Raw genomic sequence first — 26,121 nt, forward strand, 5'->3', positions numbered from 1 at the left:
AGACTGGGTCCCTAGTTGGTGGCATTGTTCAGGTAGGTCCTGAAGTTTAGGAGATGAAGACTTGCTGGCAGAAGTACATCACTGGGAGCTTAAAGTCTCAATCCACTTTCTGTTCTCTCTCTTTCTGCTGCCTGTGTGTGGATAAAGATGTGGTCAATCAGCTTCCTGCTCTTGATGCCATGCCATGCCTTCCCAGCCATTATGGGCTCTATCTTTCTGGGACTATAAGCCAAAATTAATTCTTCCTTAAGTTGCTTTTGGTCATGTTATTTTATTGCAGCAACAGAGAAATAACTAAAACAAAAGCTTACCAGGCTGTCAGCATGGAAGTCTCAAATGAGCTACACTGTAAGGAAGGTTGCAGCTTTATAGGAGACTTTTGCTGGGCTTCAAAGCAATAATGGCCTCTTAACTGAGATAAAAAGAGTATCTCTCAAGATGGCATTGGCTGGGCAGGGGTTGCCCTGTCAAAAGAACACATGTCAACAGTACCACATGAGTGAGGATCATGAAAATATATTGAGAAAATAAGATTGGATGTGAATCTATCTTACCAGCTGAGGAAACTTGGATTACTTAACCTCATTAATGTCTCATTTAAAACTGGAAATAAATAGCATGGGACACACGGGCTCCTAAGAAAGTACATTGTAGGAACTGAGTCTGACACATCATTTAATTACCAGTGCTGCTACTCAGCTGGGATGTCAGTGAGTACAAAGACAGTGTGTTGTGCTTGTGTGGAAATGTAAGAATATCCTCTCCCAAACCCACAAAAGAAGAATTTCTGATTCCTCTTCTCCTTCTTCACTTTCTTCCTTTCTTCTGCTTTTAGAAAAATATATACATGGTAAATTCTGACCAACCACTGTGACATATGAGCAACAGCTTTTCTATTGTCATCACAGTAAGACTGTAATTACATAACACATAAAGTGTTATGAAGATTCAATATGACTTCAATAAGGAAAACCATTTAGACTTTCATCCTATGACTGCTACTTCAGAGTATATAGAAACCCATTGCATAATACCATACTGCATGAATATAATCTCAACTCTATTGCCTACCTTGGTTAAATTAAGCACCCTTTAATTTTACATTATATTATCTTCTACATATTTTGGGTTTTATTTTTATCATTGATATTATGGAGACATTTTTGTATGTCAAGGGCAAATAGAATTTTATAAGACAAGCAAAAGGCCTGCAAGCTTAGAATAGGAAACTGTAGCTTTCCACGATGGATGTAATTGAATGTATAATTGAACAATGGGAAAAATCTTGGGTCTTTGAAAGGAGGAAGAGACCTATTTCATTTATCCATAAATGGCCTAAAGTTCTAAACATACACACCTCTCTTTGAATATACATTTCAAGTAAACATGAACTCCAATATGCACACATGGATCTGCTGCAGAAGCATGAGAAGCAGGATAAATGGAATATTGCTCATTAATAGAACACACAGAATTTACCCACTACAGCATGAGAGCCACATGGCCCTAGGTGATGGTAAGCTACGCTTTCCATTGCTTACCATCATGATAAAGGAGAGAAGACATACCACTCTTGTGCTCACCATGCTGTGAATTTCACACAATAAATTTCTCCCTGCTTTCCATTTTCTCCCCTACAAACCCTTGTGTGGGTCTACATGCTGGCTTCATTCACTTCTCCCCTCGACTTCGAGCTACCGGAATATTGTTAGAAAACCAGTGACCTAAAGTTATATAAGAGAGAACCGTGTAGCTTGCCACTGAATGTGTTCCTTTCAGATACATGTTTTATAGCTTTTATTAATTTTTCCACTGAGCAGCATTCAGCTATGAAAATAACCATTCTGCAAGTTAAAAAATGACTGACAGTATGATTACTCAAGATGGTGTGGGCTTTTCATAAAGCTGAATCAAAATGGACCCTAAATGTCTGAAAGATATTATCTGGTGATATTTCTTAGCAAATAGTCATTCAGGTCTACAGACAGTTGGTGATATTTTATTTGTATTAAAATGTTATTTGTATGTTAATAAATAAAGTTGCCCGGGGTCAGAGCTATTAGCAAGCCATAGGAAACCAGGGCAGTGGTGGCGTTCGCTTGGAATCCCAGCACTTGGTAGGCAGAGCTGGGTAAGTCTCTGTGTGTTCAGGGATACAGCCATTATTGGAGACACATGCCTTTAATCTCAATACCAAGCATGGAAAACTTGGAGGTCTATACAGACAGACCGTGATGAGGTGGTCATGTGGTTGGGTTTACAACCAATGAGAAGGCAGAACAGGAACTCTATATAAAGACTTTAACACAGGGGTAGCTCTGGTTCGGAGAGGTAGGACCACCGCAGGAGGAAGGGTAAGGTTTTAGCTCTGAGCTCTTACCTCTTGGCTCTCTTCTTTGCGCTGGTTCTGTGTTTCTTATTTAATAAGAAGGTTGGTTACATCTACAGACAGTTATGGCTTGCCGCTCATAACTGAAGCACTTTGCTTTGGACGGCGATGACGGATGCTACCTCCTGTCAGCTGACCAGTCTCTCATGCTGTGATTAACCTTTGCCCTGGTAGAGATGCTGAACTCTCAAGAGTTTTTTTTGTTTTTGTTTTGTTTTCTTCTCACATGGAATTCTATTTACCCTTCCATTCAAGAACAATCCTACAGTTTTGATGATAAAAATAAAAACTAAATGAATAAAAGTGGGTTAATATGGAAGTAGGGAGGGCTTAGGCACAATGTCTGGATGCTAAATTTCCCTGCCACTAATTAGAAATAAAAGTGATTTGTCTCCATGCTTCTTTTTAAACTCCTTCCATATTTAATGTCACCTTTGTCAAAGCCAGTATCTTCCTCAGAACTTACAGTAAGACAATTTACCATAATACCCCCATTCTAAGTATTACTATCCAAAAAAGACTTAAAAGATATGAAAACAGCACCAATATTTGTTTAACAGAATCATTATGACTATATGAAAATTAACAGCATGTTAAAATTCCATCTTTACATTGCTTCATCACTGAGTGTTTGCTCATTTGCTTAAAGAATTTTTAGCGTTCTCTGATTTTATAGAATCATGTGCCTGACAGTGCAAGAACCTAAAACCTTTATCAGTTTTCAAGAATGAATCAGATATTATGAGACAGTCTGAATGTATCCAGTAAAAAGAAGATGCTATTTTTTTTTTAATTTTAAAAGCTCTGTGTCACTCCTGAGATCTGACCCATGACTTCAATTAACACCAGTGACTCAAACATTCTTAACACCAGGACAGACTTTTTCTCTGAGCTCTAGACCTTTCTACACATCTCTTCATCTAATTTTGACTTCTGGTATCTCAAGGCCATGTCAGATTCCAAACTGAGGCTGTGTCAGGAAGGGCTGAGTGTTTTGCAGTGGTACAGCATGAGCACCCAGCTGCACAGCTGAAGACCCAGGAGCGATTATAACATCCTGGGCTTCCCTTCTCTCTCTTCTCTCCTCTCTACCATTTCATTCCTTTTTCCAGCTCATTACCCCCTCGAAGCCCTCTCTCATCTTGCATACCTGCCTCTACATCCCTGCTCCTGACTCGGAGCTCATTGCTTCAGTGTTCCCGGCTGCTCCTAGCACTGTTCCCAGCCTCCCCTCCAGGAGCGGTCCTGAGTTGCAGCCAAAGTCCCTTTTCATCTTAGCTGTACTGTGGGCTTATTTTTTGCTGTGTGTGGGAGGTTGTTTGTTTTGTTCTGCCCTACTGCACAGCCCTTCTCGGCTTTCCTGATTAAGAGCAGTGGGAACTGGATACTCTTTTCTCGTTATTACTGCCTTCTGGCTTTCAGTGTCTTCTGTTCCCCTTAATGTCTGCCTGGACTATCTACTAAAATTTCAGCCATCTTTGTTCAGTCTCTTTCCTCCCCTGTCCTCTGGGGTTTCTCCATATTTTGATCATCTATTGCTCCTCAAGTCAAATGACAGATCTAGTGTTTCTTTACTGACCTCTGGAACAAATCTGATTCCTTCCTTCTGCCAAGTCCTGTCTGTCTGACTTTAAATCTTTAATTCTGCAACAATGTTACTAGATTATCTACCTCCATAGGATGTTCTCCTTATAATAAGGGTCCTCATTCTTTCCGTTAGTGAAATCCAGACCAACTCATAAGTGAAGCTGCATTTGGATCTCAGTAATCAAGATTCATCATAAGATTATGTGATGAGTAAGGATAGACCCAACTGGAGACCATAATAATGTGGAGTTGTGAGGCATAAGTTGTACATGAGTGGTGAATCTGGGAGAAAGGGATGAGGCACCTACAAGGCACCACAAGCCCTGTTTCCTGTTTGTGTTTCTAACAAACTCCTGAATCCCTGGTCCTAGTTTTCCTTGTAAACCCTCAACTTTAAAATAATGAGGTGTTTTCACAGTGAGGCAACAATGTCCTAACCAACAGTCAGTGATAAGACTAACCCCAAACAAGGAGCAGTCTTAAGGGAGAAGGCAACTTCTAGTTCAAACTGGTTCTGAACAAGCATACAGGAGGAAGGAAATATTTAAAATTCACTAGTAATGAGAAAGTTGACATAAGGTAGATAAGAGCAGACAGGATAGATGTAGGGGAACCCCCAAATGATGTGGGCTCCTCCCTCCCATGGATCTCTCATAGCTTTTCAGAAATGCCGTTGCTTTAGTACATCTTGCTTTCTGCATTCTTCTTTTGTCTTGTTGAGTTTTTTCTCTCGGAGTTCAAGAACCATAGACTCCTGTAGCGATGCCTTGAAGAGCTGTGTCCTCATGCTTCTCACTTAGCTCTTTTGTCATATCCTCTTTCAGTTATCATAGCAATTTAAAGCAAAAGATAAACAGGAATGGTTTCGACTGAACTGAAGGATTTGTCCTTGGGGGACCCAGTGTCATTGTGATTGAAAGAACCTGGCTTTTCATCTGCAGACTTGGGTGAAAAATACAATGACAACATGGATGATCCCAATTCCTCTACCCACCAGGTGGCAGGCGCCAGAAAAGTTCAAAGTCAACCCTCAGTTGCCTGCACATCAGAACCAGTGTGAGTGGTGCCCGCCATCACCCCCTGCTGTCTGTGCTCACAAATGGTTGGCCAGGACAATTTTGCCAAGAGTGATTTGCCAAGCCACACACTGGGTCCACCTGCTGTTTGCTTAAGGTCAGGCATGGCCCACAGGCTTGCTCAGGCCACTCCCGTACAAAATGAGTCCATCTGTCCACCCGTAAAATAGCCACAAGCTGTCAGAAGATACTGTGAAAATCCTACAGGGCTCACACACTGCTGTGCTCGGATCCATTTGGACAGGCAAACAGCTGTAGGAATGCCTCACATGATACCTGCAACCTCAAGTCAGAATGATCCAGTCTCCCCCCAATCTCTCTCTCTGCATTCTTAGTTTTCTGTTATAGTTCTTCACCTCGTCAGTATGCCTTGTGGCTCCTGGCCCCATGCACTAGATTGTACCACCCTCTACAGGTGGACTTGTCTTCTAGTGAGTTGCAGACACACAGGACTTCTGTTTGTAAAATTTCCCTCATGGAAACAGTATGTGCCCTTCTTCTTCCCAGGAGAAAGGGGTCCATCTATGGACCTGTGTTCACAGACATCAGTAATTCCTCCTTTTTGAGTGAGCAAGAGACCAGTGAGAAATCACATTCACATAACTAATTCAGATACAGAGGGGGTAGAGCCACACTTCGACCCATATTTGGCAAACACCTTCCTTGGGTATTTCCCATTTTTATTCAGACTGTCAAGGTTCCCTAACTGGCCAGAGTGTCAGCTCAGAAGAGTTAACTTTAGACCACAGGAAAATTATCAGCAGTAAGCTTATTGAGGCTTTGAAAGCACTCAGTGAAAGCTGGTACTGTAGTAATTCACTCTGACCCCTGAGGGACTACCATATAGTCACTAAAAAGGTGGCAGGGACCCCAGCAGCATTTCCTGACAGAAAAAAGGGGGTACAAACCAGGTGTGGGAACAGGTAGTTCACCGTTGGGACTGGAGGTATTGGAGGAAGTCCATGAATGGCAAAGAAATAATTAAAAACAGAAATGTTCCAAAGACGCACAGCTGCTCTTCTGTTTAACAGCATCAAGCATTTATACAGTGTCTGTCATTTTAACCCCTATTCCTCTTTCTTTCATCTTCCTACTTTCCTGAGTTTAATTATATTTTCCTGTGGGTGGAAGGTTATTTACCGGAGTAAAGGCAGTTTACCAAGGCTACACCACTGAGAAAAATGACACTCTCCCCAACAGCTTTTAACTGCTAATGGTTTCTAGAGGTGTGCAGGGCTCCACACCTCCCCCATTCATGTGGAAACCTTGAGGGGCCGTCCTGTGCAGGTCTAGCAAAGGAAATCACAGTTGCACTCAGTCAATACATGTGATGACTATATCATATTCAAAAGGCATCATTTGGTTGCAAATCTCCCCATCCTCTGCTTCTTGGATTCGTTCTGGCCCTCTTCTGCGATGGCCCCCGAGTCTTGGAGGGGTGATTTTAGCATTCTACTTATTGTCAGCGTGTTGGATAGTTACAGCTTTTGCATCAACCGCCACCCACTGCAGTAAGAAGCCTCCCTGATGAAGGCTGGATGCAGCACTAATATATGAGTAGAGTGACATAAAAACATACATTTAGCCATCTGGTGAAACTAAATGAATAATCAAAGAATGTTTTCGTAACAATGTTGAGTGGATTGAAGAGAAGTTTCACCAGATACCTTCCTTATTCCATCTTACCACACACATAGCTTCCCAAAGAGAATAACCCTGGAAAATCTTTCCTTAAGTCAGTAGACTGAATCACAGAAACCCTAAAATTTTTTCCATCAGGGTGCTTCATATGACGAGTATGTATGGATTCCAGCTGCAAGACCTATTCTGTATCATTGATTTCAGCAACGTTCAATAAATGTTTGTCAGAAACTGACAATAAGTACTTAAACCCAAACGTGGAGGTTAGAATGCATTTCAGGAGACAATTGCTCTAATTTTTAATAATGGTGCTGCAGTCATATGATGCAGGAATGGTTATAATTCTCGAATACATTTTCTATAATATAAAATAGTTAGCTATGTTTTATTATTAGGGATACTATAAGAATCTTATATCAATTCATTGCGTAGGTCAGTAAGCATCACATGGGTCTATAAATGGTTTTCGTATAAACGTATGAGAAGGGCAGACTAGCAACTCAAGCCCATGGTGTGTAACACTGTTATATCAGGATGGCAGTTAGTGGAGCTTGATAACCATGTGTTCATGTGCACACTTGTGTACACATACAAACATTTGTGTGTAGCCTGCATGCACACTCATTTATGCATATGTGCATCCATGTGTTACCTGCAAGCACACTTCACAGTCAGCCCAGCATAGGCTATTTTGGAGTCTTAGGAAGGTGACTTCTGACTTGTTGGATTCAGATGGTGGAGGCACCTGGTGATTGAACTTTTTCAGGTTTTTGGTATCCGCTACATGCTATGATTTCCTTTTGTGCACTCTCATTTACTTCCACAAGTCTTTAGGGTATATTTCATCATTCTTGTGTTGTGAAGCCAGGAATTAAAGTTTCAAAATATTGAAATCCTTGGGGCCAGTAGATGCTTCAGCAGGTATAGCACTCATAATCAAGCCTGAAGACCTGAGTCTAATCACCAGGATACATACACTGGAATGAGAAAAACAATTCCTGCAGGTTGTCCTGATACCTCCACTTGAATGTGCACCTGCGCACACATGCATGTGCATATGCACGTGCATGTGCACACACACACACACACACACACACACACACACACACACGCATTTTAAGATAACATAACTGCTTGGTGTCTCACTCCTTACTACTGCCCATAGCTGGCCTTCTAATGGACTGATTTTTAATACAAAGCTGCTAACTGATGCACTATATAGTTGTCAATATACATGATTTTTCAGATAAAATCTGCTTGTTAATTCTGGTATTATTTCTGTCTTTTACATGTGCTTCTGCTAGGCAAAGTTAATTACTGCCTGAGTCAAGCACGACCATCTGGAACAAAGCAACAGACCTCACCTGAGGAAAGTCGTAGCACACACTTACTAGTTCTGGTCAGAGTTCTTGTTCTAGATAATTGCCATAAGAAAATCTTATGGCAATCCTAGTTATGAATAGCATGTCCTGAATGTCCACTAGCCTCATGTCCTGCACTAATCTACAAGGGCAGAAAATGAATCTGTGTTGGCTTCTGTTTTGTTTTTTCATATGAACAATTTTGCAAGAAAAATAATCCCTTATGGTTTCTAGAAATGCATTATGCCAGATGGAAAGAGAATTATTATTGATAGAAATGAACTATTCTTAGTGTTTACCAAGTGGGAGGATTATTTAATTGCTTATCTTTGTGTTTGAAATATAAATAGCTAATATCACAAAACGTTACCCATCTGATCTCAGGCTTTCTACTGAAATATCTTAAGACGATGGTATTTTAAATAATTGAGAAAAATTGTATTTAATATTGTAAAATGAGTTTTTCTGGTAATGGAATATTCTGGAAACTGAAAATGTAGCTTGATGAAATTTGGCAAAAGCAGAAATATGTGGACATTGCTTTGGCATTTGTAATTAATTTCACACAAATATTTGTTTAATCAGACAATGTGGTTAATCACTGAGGTAAAGTTGGAAGTTACAAACACTGAGTGCTGGTGTAAAAGCTAATAAATTCAGTTCATAATCATTATGTGCATGCTAGTTGTAGTAACTTACTGTCCATACCAAATCTTTATAAGCATTGTAATTAAATATAAAATGCACATTAGAATTATTATGAGTAATTAGGGCAGCATAACAAGTATGCATGGAAGTCCCAAAGCTCATTAAAACATTAAAAGACAAAAGTTGTTCTACCCAGTCTTTCTGCTTATTCTGTAAAGATAAACCAATGCTGGGTAATCTGAATTTCCTTTTTTTTTATGAAATATGCTTTTGGACATTTGGTTCCATTAGCAAATACAGGTTTATTTACACTTTGGAAGAAATAGAAGATATATGTGGGCATTTGTGCATACACACACACACACACACACACACACACACAAACACACACACACACTGTATCAGATCACAGTAAGATGTATTATTTGGTAACATGGCCAGTCCACCTCATAGGATTCCCTCAGTATGAGGAATGTAAAATTAGGGCCTGGGAATACAGTTGAGCAGTTAAGAGCTCTTTCTGCAGATGACTGGAGATAAGTTCTGGGCTCATAACCACCTGAAATTCCAGCTTCAGGTGGTCAATGCCTTCTTCTGACCTCCATGGGCACCCACACACATGCACAAACACAGAAAGACACACATGTACAATATTTAAAATAAAATAATTCTTAAGAAAAATAATGCAAAACCTCCTTGGGCCACGAGGCTATGGGGCGTACCATGGGACACACTGGAAAGTACTTGTGGGTGAAGTCAGATGTGAGCATCATCCAGTCCAACTTCACTGTCTTGTAACGTGTCACACATGTCTCACACTGAGCTCCACATTAAAACAGTGAACTCCAACCCAGACAGAGCACCTACACTGGGGACATAAGAAGAGTCATGGGGGCAGGGTACCACAGCTCACACTGCTTCAAGATCCCCACCTGGGCATAAGCAAACAAATTGCTTCTAATATCCTCATTGTACACAGACAGGACTGAACCCCCCCTTCAGTTTACACACAAGGTGAATAGATTACCCAAATGAAAATATAATTCAGATTCAGTTAATAAAAGGACTTTTTGGTCAAAATTAGATCTTTAACAAACATATCCATTTATTTAATTACAATATTGCTCCCTGTGCCTATAATAAGTAATGTCAGGAAAAGCTTTAGCTTTAGATGAAATTATAGGCTAATAATAATAAATGAATTCCATTTCTAGATCTTTACTAGTTAAACATCTTTGGGAAATGTACATTATTAGAAAATGGCATTGTTATACATATTAAAGCATACAATAAAATGTATTTGATTATTATTTTACTCCTTGAACACAGTCCACAGTCATCAGAACTCTTTGTGGAACTGAGCTGCACTGAGGTGAAAAGATCTGTGAGGGGGCTGGTGAAATGGATCAGACCATGAAGCCATCTGCTAATCAAGCCTGATAACCTGAATTCACACCTTAGACTCCACACGGAAGAAAGAGATTTGGCTCTTTTAAGTCGTCCTATGACCTCCACATACAGAGTGATGGCAAGGGGGGGTGTTGGCGTATGTGCATGTGTGGGCACTCATGCACCGCAAGCACACACACACACACACACACACACACACACACATGCACACACATGCACACACATGCACACACACTTAAATGTAAAATAATTTTTAAAAGGAAAGTTCTGGAGGGGGTGAATTATAAAAAGGATCCAGAGTGGCAGACAGTACTTCATAGAGATGACTCTTCCCTTCCTCATTCACTTATTCAGCAAAAATCCACTGTGTCTATAGTGTTCTGGCATTTCATGGCCTTGAAAGACCCCACAGCCATCACTCCACACCAGGAAGTTCCTCATTCCATTAGCACCTCAAGCTTCTCTATGGTCACCATGGCTTTAGTCCTTTACCACAGAGGAAATAAGTGGAGAGAAGAAAGCAATAAGAATAGGCATAATAAACCTGGAGAGACTGGGTGACGTGAGGCATAAAAGTCTGTTTAAGTTGCCAAGTGCAATGCACGTGGTCTTGTGGAGCTGAAGTTGTCCCATGATGGGTCTCATCAGTGTCTGCCCAGGACCTCAAGAACCCCTTCCTCACCACCCCTGGTTTTCAAACCACACTCTGGCTGCATCCCTGATGCCATTACCGGTCTGTTCTCTGTGTATATCTTCACTTACGTATTTTCCACTCTGAACTGCTCTAGAATCTACTATTTCTTTTAGATGCTTCATTTTAACAGACAATAAAGCAAACTCTGAGGGCAGACTCACACATCCCTTTGACTTTGGTGTGGAAGAAATACTGAACATGAGTGACTTTGGAAACCTCTACCTACAGAAACAGTATAGATAATTCCTTGGTAATCATTGCCCCCCCCCACACACACAAACATGTAGGAGTTGTTCTCTCTCCAGCTCCACAAATAATGAAATGGCCATGCTACTGTGTTTGCTACAGCATTACAGCAAAAGAGAACAGACACCCAATGAGAGGAGGATTCTGGTTATTATTTGCTACTAAAGTCACATTATTGTGGCCATAACTGACTAAAGTCATCTTTAGCCACATCATTGTCTGAGATTCTTGTCTTCTTGAAATATATCGATGGGAGCCGCATATAAAAACTAAAATGTAAGAATCTTCTAGAATTTTGCTACCCAGCTGTGATGCTCTAACACCCATGTTGATAGTGCTCCATACAATACTATCTAAAACACAATAATGAGAGTCTAATGTCAGCTGTTCTATTTCAGATCCTTTGTTTCATATCATACCTAAATGCTATGTTCAATATGTTAAATTATGTGTGTGTGTGCATATACGTGTGTGTGTGTGTGTGTGTGTGTGTGTGTGTGTGTGTGTGTGTGTGTGTGTAAAGAGATAAAAATGTAAGACATTATTGTACACTTTTGTAACTTACCAAAAATGTGAACATTGCATTGGTCCTTCCTGCACACAATACTAGAGAATTTGAGAAATGATGGGTTTTTGTTTGTTTGTTTTGTTTTAACACTAGATGCTTTAAGCACAGGATGCCACAGGAATGTTTGTCTCCCGCTAGAGGACTGGCATTAAGAATTCTTCCATCTAGGTTCTTGTGACTTCTCATCTACCCCAAAGCCATCACGAAGGCCAACACTATTGTTTTTATTTAAAATTTATTTTATTTGACAAAAAAAATTGTGTTGTGAATTGGACACAGTATGCTGATAACTGCTCGATGCAACACAAATCCTAATTGGTCTTAATAATGAAAACCTAGAGTCAGATATAAGGGTAAATGCTGAAAGATCAGAGAGACAAAAGAGCAAGCCACAACTACCACCTCTTACCTTGCCAACTCCTCAGCCTGAAAAGGGAGCCAAGCTTCTGTCTCCACTTGCCTTATATTCCTCTCTCCACCCAGCCCTATCATTTCCTGTCTCCACCTCCCAAGTGTGGAGATTAAAGGTGTGAGCTCCCAAGAGCTGGGTCAAAATCGTGTGCCACCACTGCCTGGCTCTGTTTCCCTTTTAGACTGGATCAATCTTGTGTAGCCCAGGGTGGCCTTGAACTCACAGAGATCCTTCTGTCTCAGCCTCCCAAGTGCTGGGATTAAAGGTGTGTGCCACCACTGCCTGGCCTCTCTGGCTAACTAGTGGTTTAACTCCACACTTGATCTTCAGGCAAGCTTTATTTGTTGGATCACAAACAAAATATCACCACAGCTCGACATACACAGAGCGTGGTGACCCAGACATTACCATCCCCTCCGATATATATTGTTTCAGCTTGAGGGGCTAGCTTCTCACTGGCCTTCACACTTTTAACCTTGCTGTGTCTACATGTTGTTCTCAACACAGCATTCCCAGTTTTTCTGTTAAAGCATGGCAAATCCTCCATCCCTGCAGAGCACGATCTTGTTCGTGACTTCATGACATTACTCTGTTATTCAGAACTCGGGTTCAATTCACCAGTGACCTGTGAAACCCTAGTGCTGTGGGTTGATACAGCACAGGTATCATCTTTCTTGCACCTTCAAGGCTATTTAAACTATGATATTTGAGAAGCCCCCTTCAAGGCCTTTATTCTTGACACCCCTCAGTCTGGAATGTTGACTGTCTGCGTCTCTGTATGGTGGCTGACTTCCTCATTTCCATGTAGCCCCTGCTCTTTAAAAACCCTCACCCCCTATATGGAAAAAGAACCCCAATGACCTCTATCCGTGACCTCTTCTGTCTTAAAAGTCTTACTCCCCAAACCAATCATCACTGCATCACAGTTTTTAGCCCTTTATTTGGTAATTATCACCCCTCATTAGAATATGTAGTCCACAAGGGCAGACCCTTCATTCAATCCCATGTCCTTATAGCAATGGTTGAAATCAAGCACTTGATAAAATCCTAGTACATCTGGTCCCACTGCCTGGATGCCTCCCAAACAGATCAAGCCAATCAACTGTCTCACCCATTCGGAGGGCCTGATCCAGTGTGGACCCCTCAGCCATTGGTTCATAGTTCATGTGTTTCCATTCATTTGGCTATTTGTCCCTGTGCTTTATCCAACCTTGGTCTCAACAATTCTCGCTCATATAAACCCTCCTCATTCTCGTTAATTGGACTCCCAGAGATCCACCCAGGGCCTAGTCATGGATCTCTGCATCCAGATCCCTCAGTAGTTGGATGAGGTTTCTAGCACAACAATTAGGGTGTTTGGCCATCCCATCACCAGAGTAGGTCAGTTCGGGCTGTCTCTCGACCATTGCCGGCAGTCTGTTGTGTGGGTATCTTTGTGGATTTCTGTGGGCCTCTCTAGCACTTTGCTTCTTCCTGTTCTCATGTGGTCTTCATTTACCATGGTCTCCTATTCCTTGTTCTCCCTCTCTGTTGTTGATCCAGCTGGGATCTCCCGCTCCCCCAAGCTCTCTTTCCCTCGACCCTCGCCTTTCATTACCCCCACTCATGTCCAGGCTGTTCATGTAGATCTCATTCCATTTCTCTGTCATTGGGCGATCCCTGTGTCTTTCTTGGGGTCCTGTTTTCCGGGTAGCCTCCCTGGTGATGTGAGTAGCAGAAACCTGGGGCCTATGCAGGATTGTTTGGCTCGGCCTGGGAGGAGGGGACTAGACCTACCTGGACTGAGTCTACCAGGTTGACCTCAGTCTGTGGGGAAGGCTTTGCCCTGGAGGAGATGGGAATGGGGGGGGGGCGTTGGGGGGAAGGTGAGGGGGACGGGAGGGGGGAGAACAAGGGAATCCGTGACCGATATGTAGAACTGAATTGTATTGCAAAATAAATTAAAATAAATTAAAAAAAAATCCTAGTACATCATGATTGTTGAATGTTTTTTTTAAAAAAAGTAACTCTTCAGTTCTCCATAGTATAAAATGTTTGCTATGTTGACGTAGGCCAGGAAGATGTCCTAACTCCAGTTCTCTGACCTGAGAAGAACATTCCTGTGTCATTGCCATTGTGTGCTTAAAGCACTTCTTGTGTTTTAAACACAAAATTGAGTCTCTCAGGACTTGGCAATGTTCTCTGAAGGCAGCCATTGACTGGTTGTAGAGCTGCTGTTGATCAAGCTCTTCAGAGTGGGAGCCGTAAATACAAAGGACCTAGGAATTTGCAGTGAGGGTACCGAGTGAGACTGAGACCAGGGAGAGGATGTTAGCTGTGTTAAATAGACATGTGTATGGAGGGTGGAGCCTGGGTCTTCCTGACAGCTTATTTGTGTGTTGTTCTTGCTGACACGGGGTTTCTTTTTCGTCAGTCAGACCTTTTCTTTCTTGACACACTCTCCAGCTGTCAAAGTACTTTGTCATCAGGCAGTTTTTGTCATGTCATGTTTTTATCTAATCGCTGTAGGAAGAATGGTTTTATTCCTTGTGAAATACTTCTAGTCCCAAATAAAGTCACACCACTTCTTTTGAAAATTCTAGTTTTCTTCCTCACCATCCTCCTGCCTCTTCTGGTTTCCAGTGACTCACTGTTTGTAGGTGGCATACCTCCTGCTTGTCTTCTGTCTTTTGACTCCTCCTGAACTGATCACACTTCCTACTAGATTCTTGTCTGCAGGGTCATGACAGGTCTGCGCACACATCTGTACCCTTGCTCCCTGAACATGTGGAGACACCACAGCACAGCTTCCCCAGAATACAAAGGTGGGCTGATGGACACTTTACACCTCAAAATACAGGAGTCAGTGTGGTTCTGGTTAATAGGCTCATTTTCTTACTGGGGGTAGATTTATGTGTCACTGTGGAGCTGACCTTGAGCTCACGCCTGCAATGCTCATGGTCTATGCCTGCTTCTGGATTCCTGCATGTGTTTAGCTACCACCAACAGCCAGGCCATCACCTCCTTAATGAACTGTGCCCTTTCAAAACATGAACCAGAGACCTCAACTCCCTGGAGTGGCTTCTCGTCAGGTGTCTGATCACAGCAGTGAGGAAAGCAACCAATGCCCTAAGGAACTGGTGGTTTTTGTTTGGGGGGATGTTCTTCATGGGACGTATTTTCTGTAATCTTGTTAGATTTCTATCCTCTTCCCTCAGGCATTTGATATAGAGGGCAGAATGAAGAAATGAATAGTTTACAACCCCTTTCTATGATATAAATTACATTTTTCTTTAATTTCTCTTTTTCTTTTTAGATACTCAGAGGGTTTCTTTTCTCTTCCTGTAAGATTATGCGTGGAAGAAGATTCTTTAGAATGCATTAGCAGTATGAATTATTCATTTCTCAGAATTAAACAATTTAATAACTGAATTTTAATCAACTTCTTAATGTTCTATTTTAAGATTATTGAAGGCCACAGTAACCATAGGAAATAATAAACCATTCAGTCAACTAAGAAACTGATTCTATCCTTATTCTATGAGGGCAGAACCAGCTCCAGCCTATAGTTCCATCCCTAATTCTTTATGTTTACAGTCATGCTTTTGGGTAAAGCTAAGGTCAGATGGAAAATAAACCCATGAGGAGCTCAAAGAAGGAGTCCATCTATCACCAATATTACTGGTGTCATTGTTTAGACTGATAGCAAGAATCTTAGACATGTGAAGTCCAAAACAGCTACATTTTGAAACTGATACCAGTCTTTCTTTAAAAAACATAGTATTATTTAGAACAATAAGCAGAAAATCTTTTCATAACATTTTTGTTAATTCTTAGGGAGTGTCATCCAATATGTCTTGATAATATTCATCTCTGACTCATCCCCCCAGTCCTCAGAGATCACTCCTTTCCTTAGTGTCCTTTTGACTGTTTCTCGGCCGGTGTCTTGATCCTCTGGCTCTTCAAATCATTCCACATCCTCTTCCAGGATGTTCCCCAAAGCTTAAGTGTAGTGATTTTGTTGTAAATGTATTAATTAGTGCCAGAATTTTCTTCTGTGGAAAAGAAAATGACCTCATCAAATATTTAACTGAATCAATGCATTGATTCTGAAATGCCCAAGCATAGGATTCCCAGCCCAATGCATGCCTTTCTAAAAGATGTACTTTTGTGCTACACGTATTTTTCGTGTTCTATCTCATTTTGAAGTCCAGATCTCTTATTCCTTGGCCAGGCAAATGTAAGGCAAAATATACCCTATCTGGCTTCTAAATAAACCAGCTACTAAAAAGCAGAATGCATGTAGAAATCTGGGAAAGTAAAAAATAATATCCTAGACCAGCTTCTAGTTGAGTTAATTACTGGCCTCTAGTGAAAGGAAAACACACTTTTACAAATCAGCTTCACTTTCCATCTGTATCTTGACAGTCTGTGCACAGTGAGAGTATGTGGCCATGGTACTTGTTCCCCTGAGATAACTCCTGCTTTAGATGTTTTTATTGACTTCTAACTCAGTGCAAACCACTAAGCTAAGCTCTTCAGGGACTGTCTTGTATTGCCTGGACAGCAGTTTGGGGAAGTAGATAGCACTTATTTTATAGATGAAGAAACTGAGATTTAGAAACATTTAACTTAATGAGTGTTAGAGCCACACATGACTGCAAGTAGAGGCTTCTTGCCACACACTTCACCACTGTCTATAAGTTTAATCTTGGAGAAAGCTGAAGGTAAATGCTGGCCAGAGATTGAATGTAATGCTAGAGTCCTCAAATCATGCAGATAAAGATTCAACTCTATCTTGATTTGATATTTATTGTCATTATGATGATATGAGTTCTTTACACCTTTTTCCCATCAGCAATAATATGTTCAGTCCTTGGCTCCCCTTGAAGTTAAATTTGTTTATAAACCAAGGATATATTTTCTTTTGAAGTTTGCTGACCTGTCCTTTCTCTGTGAATCAATAAACTCTGAAATATTGTTGGTATTTGTGCACTGAGGTTCTACTGTCTTCAGAGAAAGTATTTTCAATCATTATTATCCTATCTGTGATGGTAATATAGTGATGGGCTATGATACGGTTATGTGTTACAGCATGTTGCTAATTGTCCAAGCCCTCAGCTAGAATTCCACCACTGTGTGTATACATGAGTGCACACAAGCACATACATGCACGTACACACACACACACACACACACACACACACACACACACACACACGGGATTGAGCTGTTGTCTTCTATTCTGTGATTTCTGGAAACTTTAATTTATTTTCAAAGACTGCTTTATTTTAATCCATAAATTCTGGAATCCAAGTCAAAGGCATCATTGTTTTCTTACCTACATAGCTTCTGTCAGGATGATTCTTCCTGCTGTCCTATTCTTTGGGAAACCTGCACTTCCCATTCCTCCTTGGGCATGCTTCCTTATTACAGTTATTTAATGCTCTGCCCTTATCACTGTTCATCATTCTGAGGTATGTGGATAGTTGTCAGCTTTTAATGAATGAGTCTCCCAAGTTGCATTTCACCTACCTTGGCTTAGGAAATCTACTAAAGTGATTCTTTGGCATGTATGTATTTTTGATGACAAGGCTGTGAATAGCCAGACCACCAACTAAGGATGGCAAAAGACAAGAAGGTCTTTGGGCTATTGTCGTGTCACTAGGAAAATGAGTCTGATTAGGCTTTTAAGTGCCAAGGAGAGCATTTCTGCTGTCTGCACCTGCACAGCCTGGAGTTTTGACGAAGAACCTTTCATTACCATCTTCCTGAAATGACTGGCTACACAACACAAGGAACTAACCCCACCGAGACAAGAAAAGGAAAGACTACTCTTTGCAGAACATCTAATCACGCGAGTGTTGAATGGCCCCTGGCTGACTTTTTGTGCTGGCTTTCCCCAACATCTGCTCTTAGCACTTACCTAACATCTGTCTGATGACATTGTCTGAAATCAGTTGTTTTTCACTGTGCTTCTGCTCCAGCTCAGAGGCAGGTATGACTTGGCAAAGAGTATTGTGCTCAAATGTGCTCAATGCGCCCACAAGGAACACCATTGTACTCGTAAAATTTGAGGGCTCAAGCACTAACTTTCTTTGCCACGTTAGTGTTTTAGAAATGTTGCATTTGAATGGATTCAAACAGTTTCTGTGAAAAGAAAAACAGTTTTCAAACACAAGTACTTGACAATATGTGTGTCCCATCTTTAGACACAGTTTACATGGCTGGCACAGAGCAGAATCTCACAGAAAAGTCACTCCATTTAATAATTTTCCAGGACAGAGACTAATCTTTTTTTAAAAAAAACTTAGAATATTTTAGTGTAGAATTGCTATTTTGGACAAGTTGGCCTAGCATATTTATGATTTCAGCTGTTACAGGCTCAGTTGGAAATTTAATTGGGCATAATGGTTGTCAAGCAAGTGGGTGACCCTGCCCCTTCAATGCAAATACTTGCAACTTCCTCCTTATCAGAGTCACTAAAGGCCACATGGTTCATAAGCACCTGAAAGCCTGAGGAACTAATTTCTGCTACAAGTTATAAGTCAAATGACCAAAGACATGGTATAGGCCTAACAGACCAGATCATGTCTTAAGAAATATGAAACCCATAAATAGCCTATATAAAACATTCTGGAATTATATGGTCATAATACTTGTGTTTCCAGTGTGTCCTCTGAGAAGCACTATGGGGATGAACCCTTCCTGGCATCCTTAGAAATTTCTGGGGTTTAAACAAACGACTAGGGTTTGAAGCACTGTGAACCTGGAATTTCCCTAAATCATCCAGCTGCTACTGGCCAACTAGTTAAGTCCAAATAGGCCAAAGATCTATTTAATTATTTTTTACAAATCCTACCTTCTCTATGGAGTGGCCTATGACTTTCTTGTCATTTTGAGGGATGTCAGGCTAGCTCCCAACAAGCCTGCCTGCTCTGTTCCTTTCCTTTGGCATGCTATTCCAGCCAGCAGCCAATGACTCTTTATGGATTAAAGGCAAATGCCACTCTTCTGCTAGAACATCTGCCAACCCTCATCTCCATGGCACAGCATCCAAAGCCACTATGCTGGCCTTTCAGATGCTGTGAAACCAGGCTCACAGAAGCATGCACACTATGTCCTCTCAAATATCCCCTTGAAGCCATTGACCATGCTCTGGGCTTCAAGGATCTAGTTCTGGCTCTTAAGCCTGTTTCACTTTTGTGTAGACCGCACTCATGACTACTTTTCCCACAGTTTGATTCTCTACTCAACTCTTACCACAAAAGTAATGAGCTCAGCCATTGATTCATGTAAAAGAGATCCTTCTTCCTTCAAACTGCTTCACATGCACCAGAGTTTGTGTCCAGCTGTACAGGGGACTTTTATTATTGTTTCAAGAATTTGGTACTTATGGAAAAATGAATAGATGAATCATATTCCCCATAATGTCTTTGCAAAAGATGTACAATAACATTGAAATGTAATATGAATTTTCATTTTCCTAAGAAAAATCAATAGAGACTTTAGCTCACTTTATAACTGTGGACATGAAATGAAATGTCCATGAGAAGCGCTCTCCATACTTAAGACCCCACAGCCCTCAGTTCTGTGTCTCTCTACCACACAATATGTACTTGGGACATTTTCTAATGCATATTTCTATTAATTATTGATGCATTTTTTGTCTACAATTCCATATGACATGGTATGTGTCTTTACAGTCACTGTCCTTCAGGGCTGCCTACATGCTCCCAGATATGGTACTGTCTCTTTAATGTTGGCTGTCAAGCACCCAGTGCCCAGCCATCTGCACACTGGACTGTTATAAAAGCCTTTTAATGGCGAATTAGGTTTTTATTTTGGTTCATTACGCTTGGGTTTTCAGGCAATGTCTGGGATTTCATGCATTTGTTTGTAATGAGTCATGGCCCCCTTGACAAATGGGAGACTAATTTCACTAACCCTGCCATCAGCAGAAGCTTCTGACAGAGGCCTGTTGCATATGGTTATTTTGTCTTCAATGATAGTTGAAAATCATAAGAGACTATACCCTGTTAGCATGACGAGGAGAGGATCAGGAAAGCCTCTCAGAACAGTAGGCAAGATGCCTCGCCTAAGCCTTTCTCAGTTAGGCAGACACATAGCAGCTAGTGGTTGAGCAGCCATGTGGTAGATGCCTCGTGTGTCTTTGGCTTGCGTTCTCCAAGGCAGCGTGAATCTCTATTCAAAATAAAAATTATGGATTATTGAATTCCTCCTTATATTGTATTTCTGTCTCTATATGTACATTCATATATTTAATTACATGTACAACATATTACTTCATATTATTTTCTCATTCAAACATTTCTGATAAACATTCTTTCATTATTTTCACTAAGTTATTAAAGCAATTAAAATTATTACCTTGCGTTTTTCCTTAGAGTATAACTTAAACTTTACTATTGAGAATAAAATTACTGCAGATAATAGAGGTGTTATTATTTCAAAATGAAGTGCCAGGAATAGAAAAATGATGAATTTAGCAGATGCTTTTAAAGGATAGACAATATTCTCTTGTAAGAATGGCTACTGTTCCGTATTCACAAGATACTGGAATCAGCACTAAAGCCTCCCATCTTATTGCTTTCTGCAGAAACCTCAAATGTATCTCTAGTACACATTTACTCAGGACATACTTTTAAATGACTTGTATATCAAGCTTCTAGTTGTAGGGACTCCTCTGGTGTGGTGTCATTTAGAATCTGTTATGTCCAAATCTTGCTCAAAATGCAAATACTCATGAAAACACATTTTCATCGAACTCTTAAGATCCCCCTAAGCCTCTTCTCCCTGACTATTCCTATCACACCATGTGGATATCCTCTCCTGCTTGACCATTCCTATCACACCTCATGGTTGTCCTCTCCTGCTTGACCATTCCCATCACACCATGTGGGTATCCTCTCTTGCCTGACTGTTCCCATCACACCAAGTAGGTATCCAAACAAATCTTCCAGTGTTCTAAGCCAATCACCCTCACCTCATGGTGCCTTCACATCTTACTTTCTTCTATCAAGAAGTCCTGATGGCCCCAACTTCTCAGTGGATTCCAGCCACTTTGCACCAAACGCATTTCCCCATCCTCGTGTGTCAGCACAGTTTGCCCCCTCACAGCAGTCCCCAAAGCCTCCCTCCTGTTCCTTTCTGGCCTCAGACAGGCCCTTCCTCAGCACAGCATCCTATGATGCTTGTAAAGCTCAAGCCAAGTGATATACCTGTGTTATGGTGCATGATTTCTTTAGATCCCCAAGGACCCTTAGGTCCCTCCTGTTCTCCATCCTGCACCAATTTTGCCACTATCCCCTCTTTGTTTCACCAAGATGAAAATTACTGTGGCTTCAGGGTCTCACAGCTTAGCTATCATCTCTACCTGGGAGGCTTTCTTCAAATATCCACAAGGCTAGCACACAATCCCCATCTACTCCTTCAGGATTCTTCATTCTCAGGGAGGACGTACAGTTTCTGCATTCATACACACCAGAAAGAACACCTGAGATGTCTAAATGAAACTGCATTGCATTCCTTGATGTCTTTCTGGCGATGCTGCTGTGAGGGTAAAACTCAGAGCCCAAGAAGTACACTACATATGCCACAGTCCATTTGTCACTTTCTAATGCTGGGCATTTTATTTAAGCCATTTAGCCATGACATTTGCTGTTTGTAGTCTATCTCCTGCTCATCCGCCTCCACATGACTCGTGCTGTAGTCATGTGTTAGGAACTTGGCTGTGTCGCTCTCTGAGAACTGCCTGGTACATATTGGAGGCTCAACAGCCATTTGGTGACTAAGTTTAAGGTTTGATCCATCCCAGTGAATCACTCAGTGAAGAGAAACTTGCGCTAGCTGGAGCCACAGTGAGGAGTAGGGAGGACACAGCATCCAGTCAGTCTTCAGAGCTTTGGAAATGGAGAGCATCTGGAGACACAAGACAATGTCACAAAGTCACTCATCACAAAAGACTGGGAAGGATCTCCAGCTTCATGCACCATTGTTGACTTCCAATTCTGCACCTAAGTAGCGGTTTCACCCTCATACAGTGTTTGATGTCTCTAACTTAGGTTTTCATATTGGTAAAATGGGAATAATGTCCTCCAATCTCAGAGTATCATGTGAGGAAATCAAGAACCTGAAGCAGTCGGCAAGTGCCAGCTGCTGTGATCACTCAATAAAGGAGGGTTAGATGGAGCACGGTTTGACCGGGATACAGATGAGGTGTTTGCCTCACTGTGCTATTTTTCCAATAGAAACCCAGCCAAAATGTATTGCATTTACTCTGTATTCCCCGAGAACATTCATCTATTGTCCAACTTGAAAAATGGAGCTCAAAGTGACTTGGTCTGGTGTTTGAAGCATAAAACACAGGGACTGGTCTGCACTGGACTGCCAGGCATGAGATTGCTTTGAATATAGAAGGAATAGACTCGTGTGTGTGTGTGTGTGTGTGTGTGTGTGTGTGTGTGTGTGTGTGCCCCATCTCTGCTGAAGATTACTTCTCTTTACCCACCATGGTGTTTTTGTTTCTTTTCCAGTTGCACCTACAATTCAGGAAATTAAATCTGGCACCGTGACCCCCGGACGCAGTGGGCTGATAAGATGCGAGGGTGCAGGTGTGCCGCCTCCGGCCTTCGAATGGTACAAAGGAGAGAAGAAGTAAGGGCTTTGTGAGCATCACTGTGTTTCAAGCACTTTGAGCTAATGTTTGTGTTCCAATACTAACTCTCGACAGTTTCTGTAAGTGGCTTGAATGAACCTCAGCATCCTCCTATTGGCAAGCAGGATGGAGGGCTCACACAGGGGCTGACGAGCTAATAACTTTGCAGAAGAAATGTCCACATTGGTTTCTGTAATCTCAGAGATGCCTGCAGATGCCCCAATGCTGATACCACTCCCTTCTCTGTCTCTCTCTTCCTAGCAACCATGTATACTTGAAAGGTAACATGCCTCTCAAGGGCTTGAGTACAGATTACACGAGAACACTTCAAAAGCAACAGGGCTGCAGTCTGAATTCTGCTTCCTCAATAAGCCAGAACCCTTCTCCTGCCTCACTCTACCATGAGAAAGTTTAATGGTTTGCTTTATAGGCTTGTGTGTTAATATTCTCTTCTCGTCAGGCCTGTAGAGGAGAAGTCATGCACAAAAACAGGACTAAGCAAGGGGATTTCAAAGCTTTTCTTTTACTTCTGCTTAGTGTGGCTGTGCCCTCGGGATGTCCCAGAAATCTTGGCAAGAGCTACTGAGCAAAGGAAGATATGAGCCAACAGATTTAACTTTATTTCCCAGCAGTAGACTCATTCAAACCTCTCTAGTAGCTCTTACCAAGCCAGAAATGAAGACCACTGTGGGTTAACTGGAGGCTACAATACGGGAGGGAGTGTGGATTATCTCTATAGATTTGTATTTTCCTTCAAATATAAAGAATACAACCAAGAAAAATGTCAAGTGGATCTTTGTGAAATTGCCTCTTTTAAGTCTAAACATTAAACTAAATACTGTCTGCAATTCTATTGAACAAATTGTGTGGGATTTACACAATCAGATCATAATCGTAACTACTTTCAGCTGATATCTGTAGTGAAAGCCCATGAAAGCACACAAGAGCTTGCATATTGACTCACAATGAATGAGCATGGACATGATGTAAACAGGTGTCTCGGTTTTATTGTAGTTGCACATGAATAGTGTATGCATGTGTTTGTATGTGTAGCCATGCTCAGCCCAGGAGTACATGTGGAGGTCAAAAATCCATGCCCAGGTTCATTCCCTCTCCACAGAACAGTCAGTATCTGTGAACTCTCCACCCTGTTTGCTGGGACATAGCCTCTCACTGAACCAGAATTTGCCATTTTGGCTGGGCTGGTAAGGTCCTCCTACCTCTGTCTTCCCAGCTCCAAGATTACAGACATTTCCTGCCACTCCTCGATTTTCCTGGGGGAATGAGCATGGGCCCTAATGACCAGCAAGCACTTTACCCCTGAGCTGTTTCTTTATCCTTCTGCTTTTGAAATCGGAATCAGAAGTCGATATGCTGAAGACAGCCTCCCACACCAACAGGTTTATGTCAATGATGAAGGCTGTCGACAGCATGCTTTGTTCTAAGTTACTATGGTTTTGCCTCAATGTTTAGAAATGTTTTATATGCGCTTCTTGAAATTGGGAAGGTTTCAGTTTCTCAATCATTTAGCTAATTAACTTGTGCTATCCACAATTCTAAATCTTTTCCTTTATGACTTTATAGGAGACTTGGTTTAAACACAGTGGGGTTAGATGAGCTGGCACGTAGTTCCCCTCATTCCACACACTAAGTTTGTGCATCCAGCAAGATAGTCTGTGTAAGGTTCTGGAAACCCAGGTTGGAAAGTTCCTTTGTGGTAATCTCTGTGAACATTATCCTGGAGAGTGCTGTTCCACTTTCTGAAAGTCACAAAACTTTCTGCTCAGATACATTCTTATCTGGTTGCCCAAGAAATATTTATGAGTATGAGGCACATCTTGGCAATATTTGTAGTAAATGGGGCCTCAATTCTTCCTTCCATTAAGACATCTATGCAAGAGCCCCTGAGACTCCTGTTCTCCATAAAAGGCAGTTTAACACTGATTAAGATTGTCTTACCTGTCTTTCAAACTCAGATTTTGATCTGTGGCATTTAGTTCCCAAAAGCTAACAGTAAGAATCACTTGTCCTCCAAATACCAGGTCCTTTGTTAGTGTCTACTTTATTTCCAATTGCCTGTGATGCTCTGGAGTCATACTCTCTCCTAAATCCTTTAAGCATTGCCAAAAGAGTTACAGTGATCCTGGGGGACCTTCGCAGCCTGCAGCACATGTAGCAATGGGACAGTCAATGCAGGGATGTAACTTCAGTCTTTGCTGGAGAAATGGACTGCAGAAACACTTGCTGACAAGGAAGGTAAATTGATTCTTCCACCAATGTTTCCAAAACACATTCACACACCTGCAGAGTATGTTGAAATCAGATGCATATATGAAGGGTAAGAACATGGTTAGTCCAGAGAGCAGTGTATCTATCATTGTTTGAGTGATAGCTGAAGAAATATTCAAACTCCCAAACACTGCTAGAATAATTTCCTCTCAAACTATCATAAAGCAGTTTATACGTGGAACTTGGGAGAGCCGAGGATCTGCACATAGGTGATCTGCCCTGATGGCCTAGGCTGTTCAGAGTGAAGCTCACCCATTGCTGTGCGGAGGTGGCACTCTGAGCTGCCAATAGATGCTAGTTCCTAAGATAGAGTGACAACAGGTACTGATTCTCTTCCTTCTGCTCACAGAAAACAAAGTGTTTCCTAAGCATCTGCACAAGTTGAGGCAGTTGGTGGCAGAGCCCATGGGGTCAACCCCTTTACTCTGGCACTCAGGATAACTCTGCAGCCTATCAAAAATGTCTTGAACAGTCACAACACCAAGAGCAAAAGCGTTTCAGGTGGATCACTGACCGCAGAACAAAAGAAGGCTCACGGAACCTCACTCATCACTCTCAGTGACTGTAGTGAAGGATGCAGAAACAAGTTGGAATTAGGTACACATGCCACAGGGACACACACATCAGGTTTCAGAGTTTCTTCTGAATCCCCAGGACCCTATCCAAGAGAAAGCTTCTGTCAGAGACCACATCAGGATGGAACAGTTCTGGCAAACTCTTTGTTTCCCAGAGGGCTTTCATCTGTGATCCTCCCATAAACATTGAGAAATAATCTCTACAAGACTTTACTTGTATTTAAGAAAATGCTTACAAATGTCCATGTCCTTTATACCAAGATTGTCAAAGATAAATTTTCATTCAGATAAACACACATACACACATATACATACACACATACATACATACATATTCATACAATACACACATACACACACTTACACACAAACTTGCACACACATGCGCAAACACATGCACAGAGACATACATACATGAACTCACACATAGATGCACACATGCAGACACACACACACACATGAATACACAGACACATTCGCACAGAGATATGCACATATGTACTTGCATACACACAGACATGTACATACATGCATAAACACACAAAAATGCACAAAGACACACATGCAC

At 41.4% G+C, this 26,121-nt stretch overlaps 1 protein-coding gene across 1 annotated transcript in view; it reads left to right on the forward strand.

Moving 5' to 3' along the window:
• The window catches only part of Negr1 (neuronal growth regulator 1), a 752,187-nt gene that overhangs the window by 557,775 nt on the left and 168,291 nt on the right, over positions 1 to 26,121 (forward strand). The window contains exon 5 of the mRNA XM_052731996.1: positions 22,568 to 22,688. Within this exon, the coding sequence (XP_052587956.1) occupies positions 22,568 to 22,688 (121 nt within the window). The remainder of the gene's footprint in view (positions 1 to 22,567; positions 22,689 to 26,121) is intronic.

The sequence above is a fragment of the Peromyscus californicus genome, unplaced genomic scaffold (assembly GCF_007827085.1).
Source record: "Peromyscus californicus insignis strain IS unplaced genomic scaffold, ASM782708v3 Scaffold_9__1_contigs__length_137607984, whole genome shotgun sequence".
NCBI lineage: Eukaryota > Metazoa > Chordata > Mammalia > Rodentia > Cricetidae > Peromyscus > Peromyscus californicus.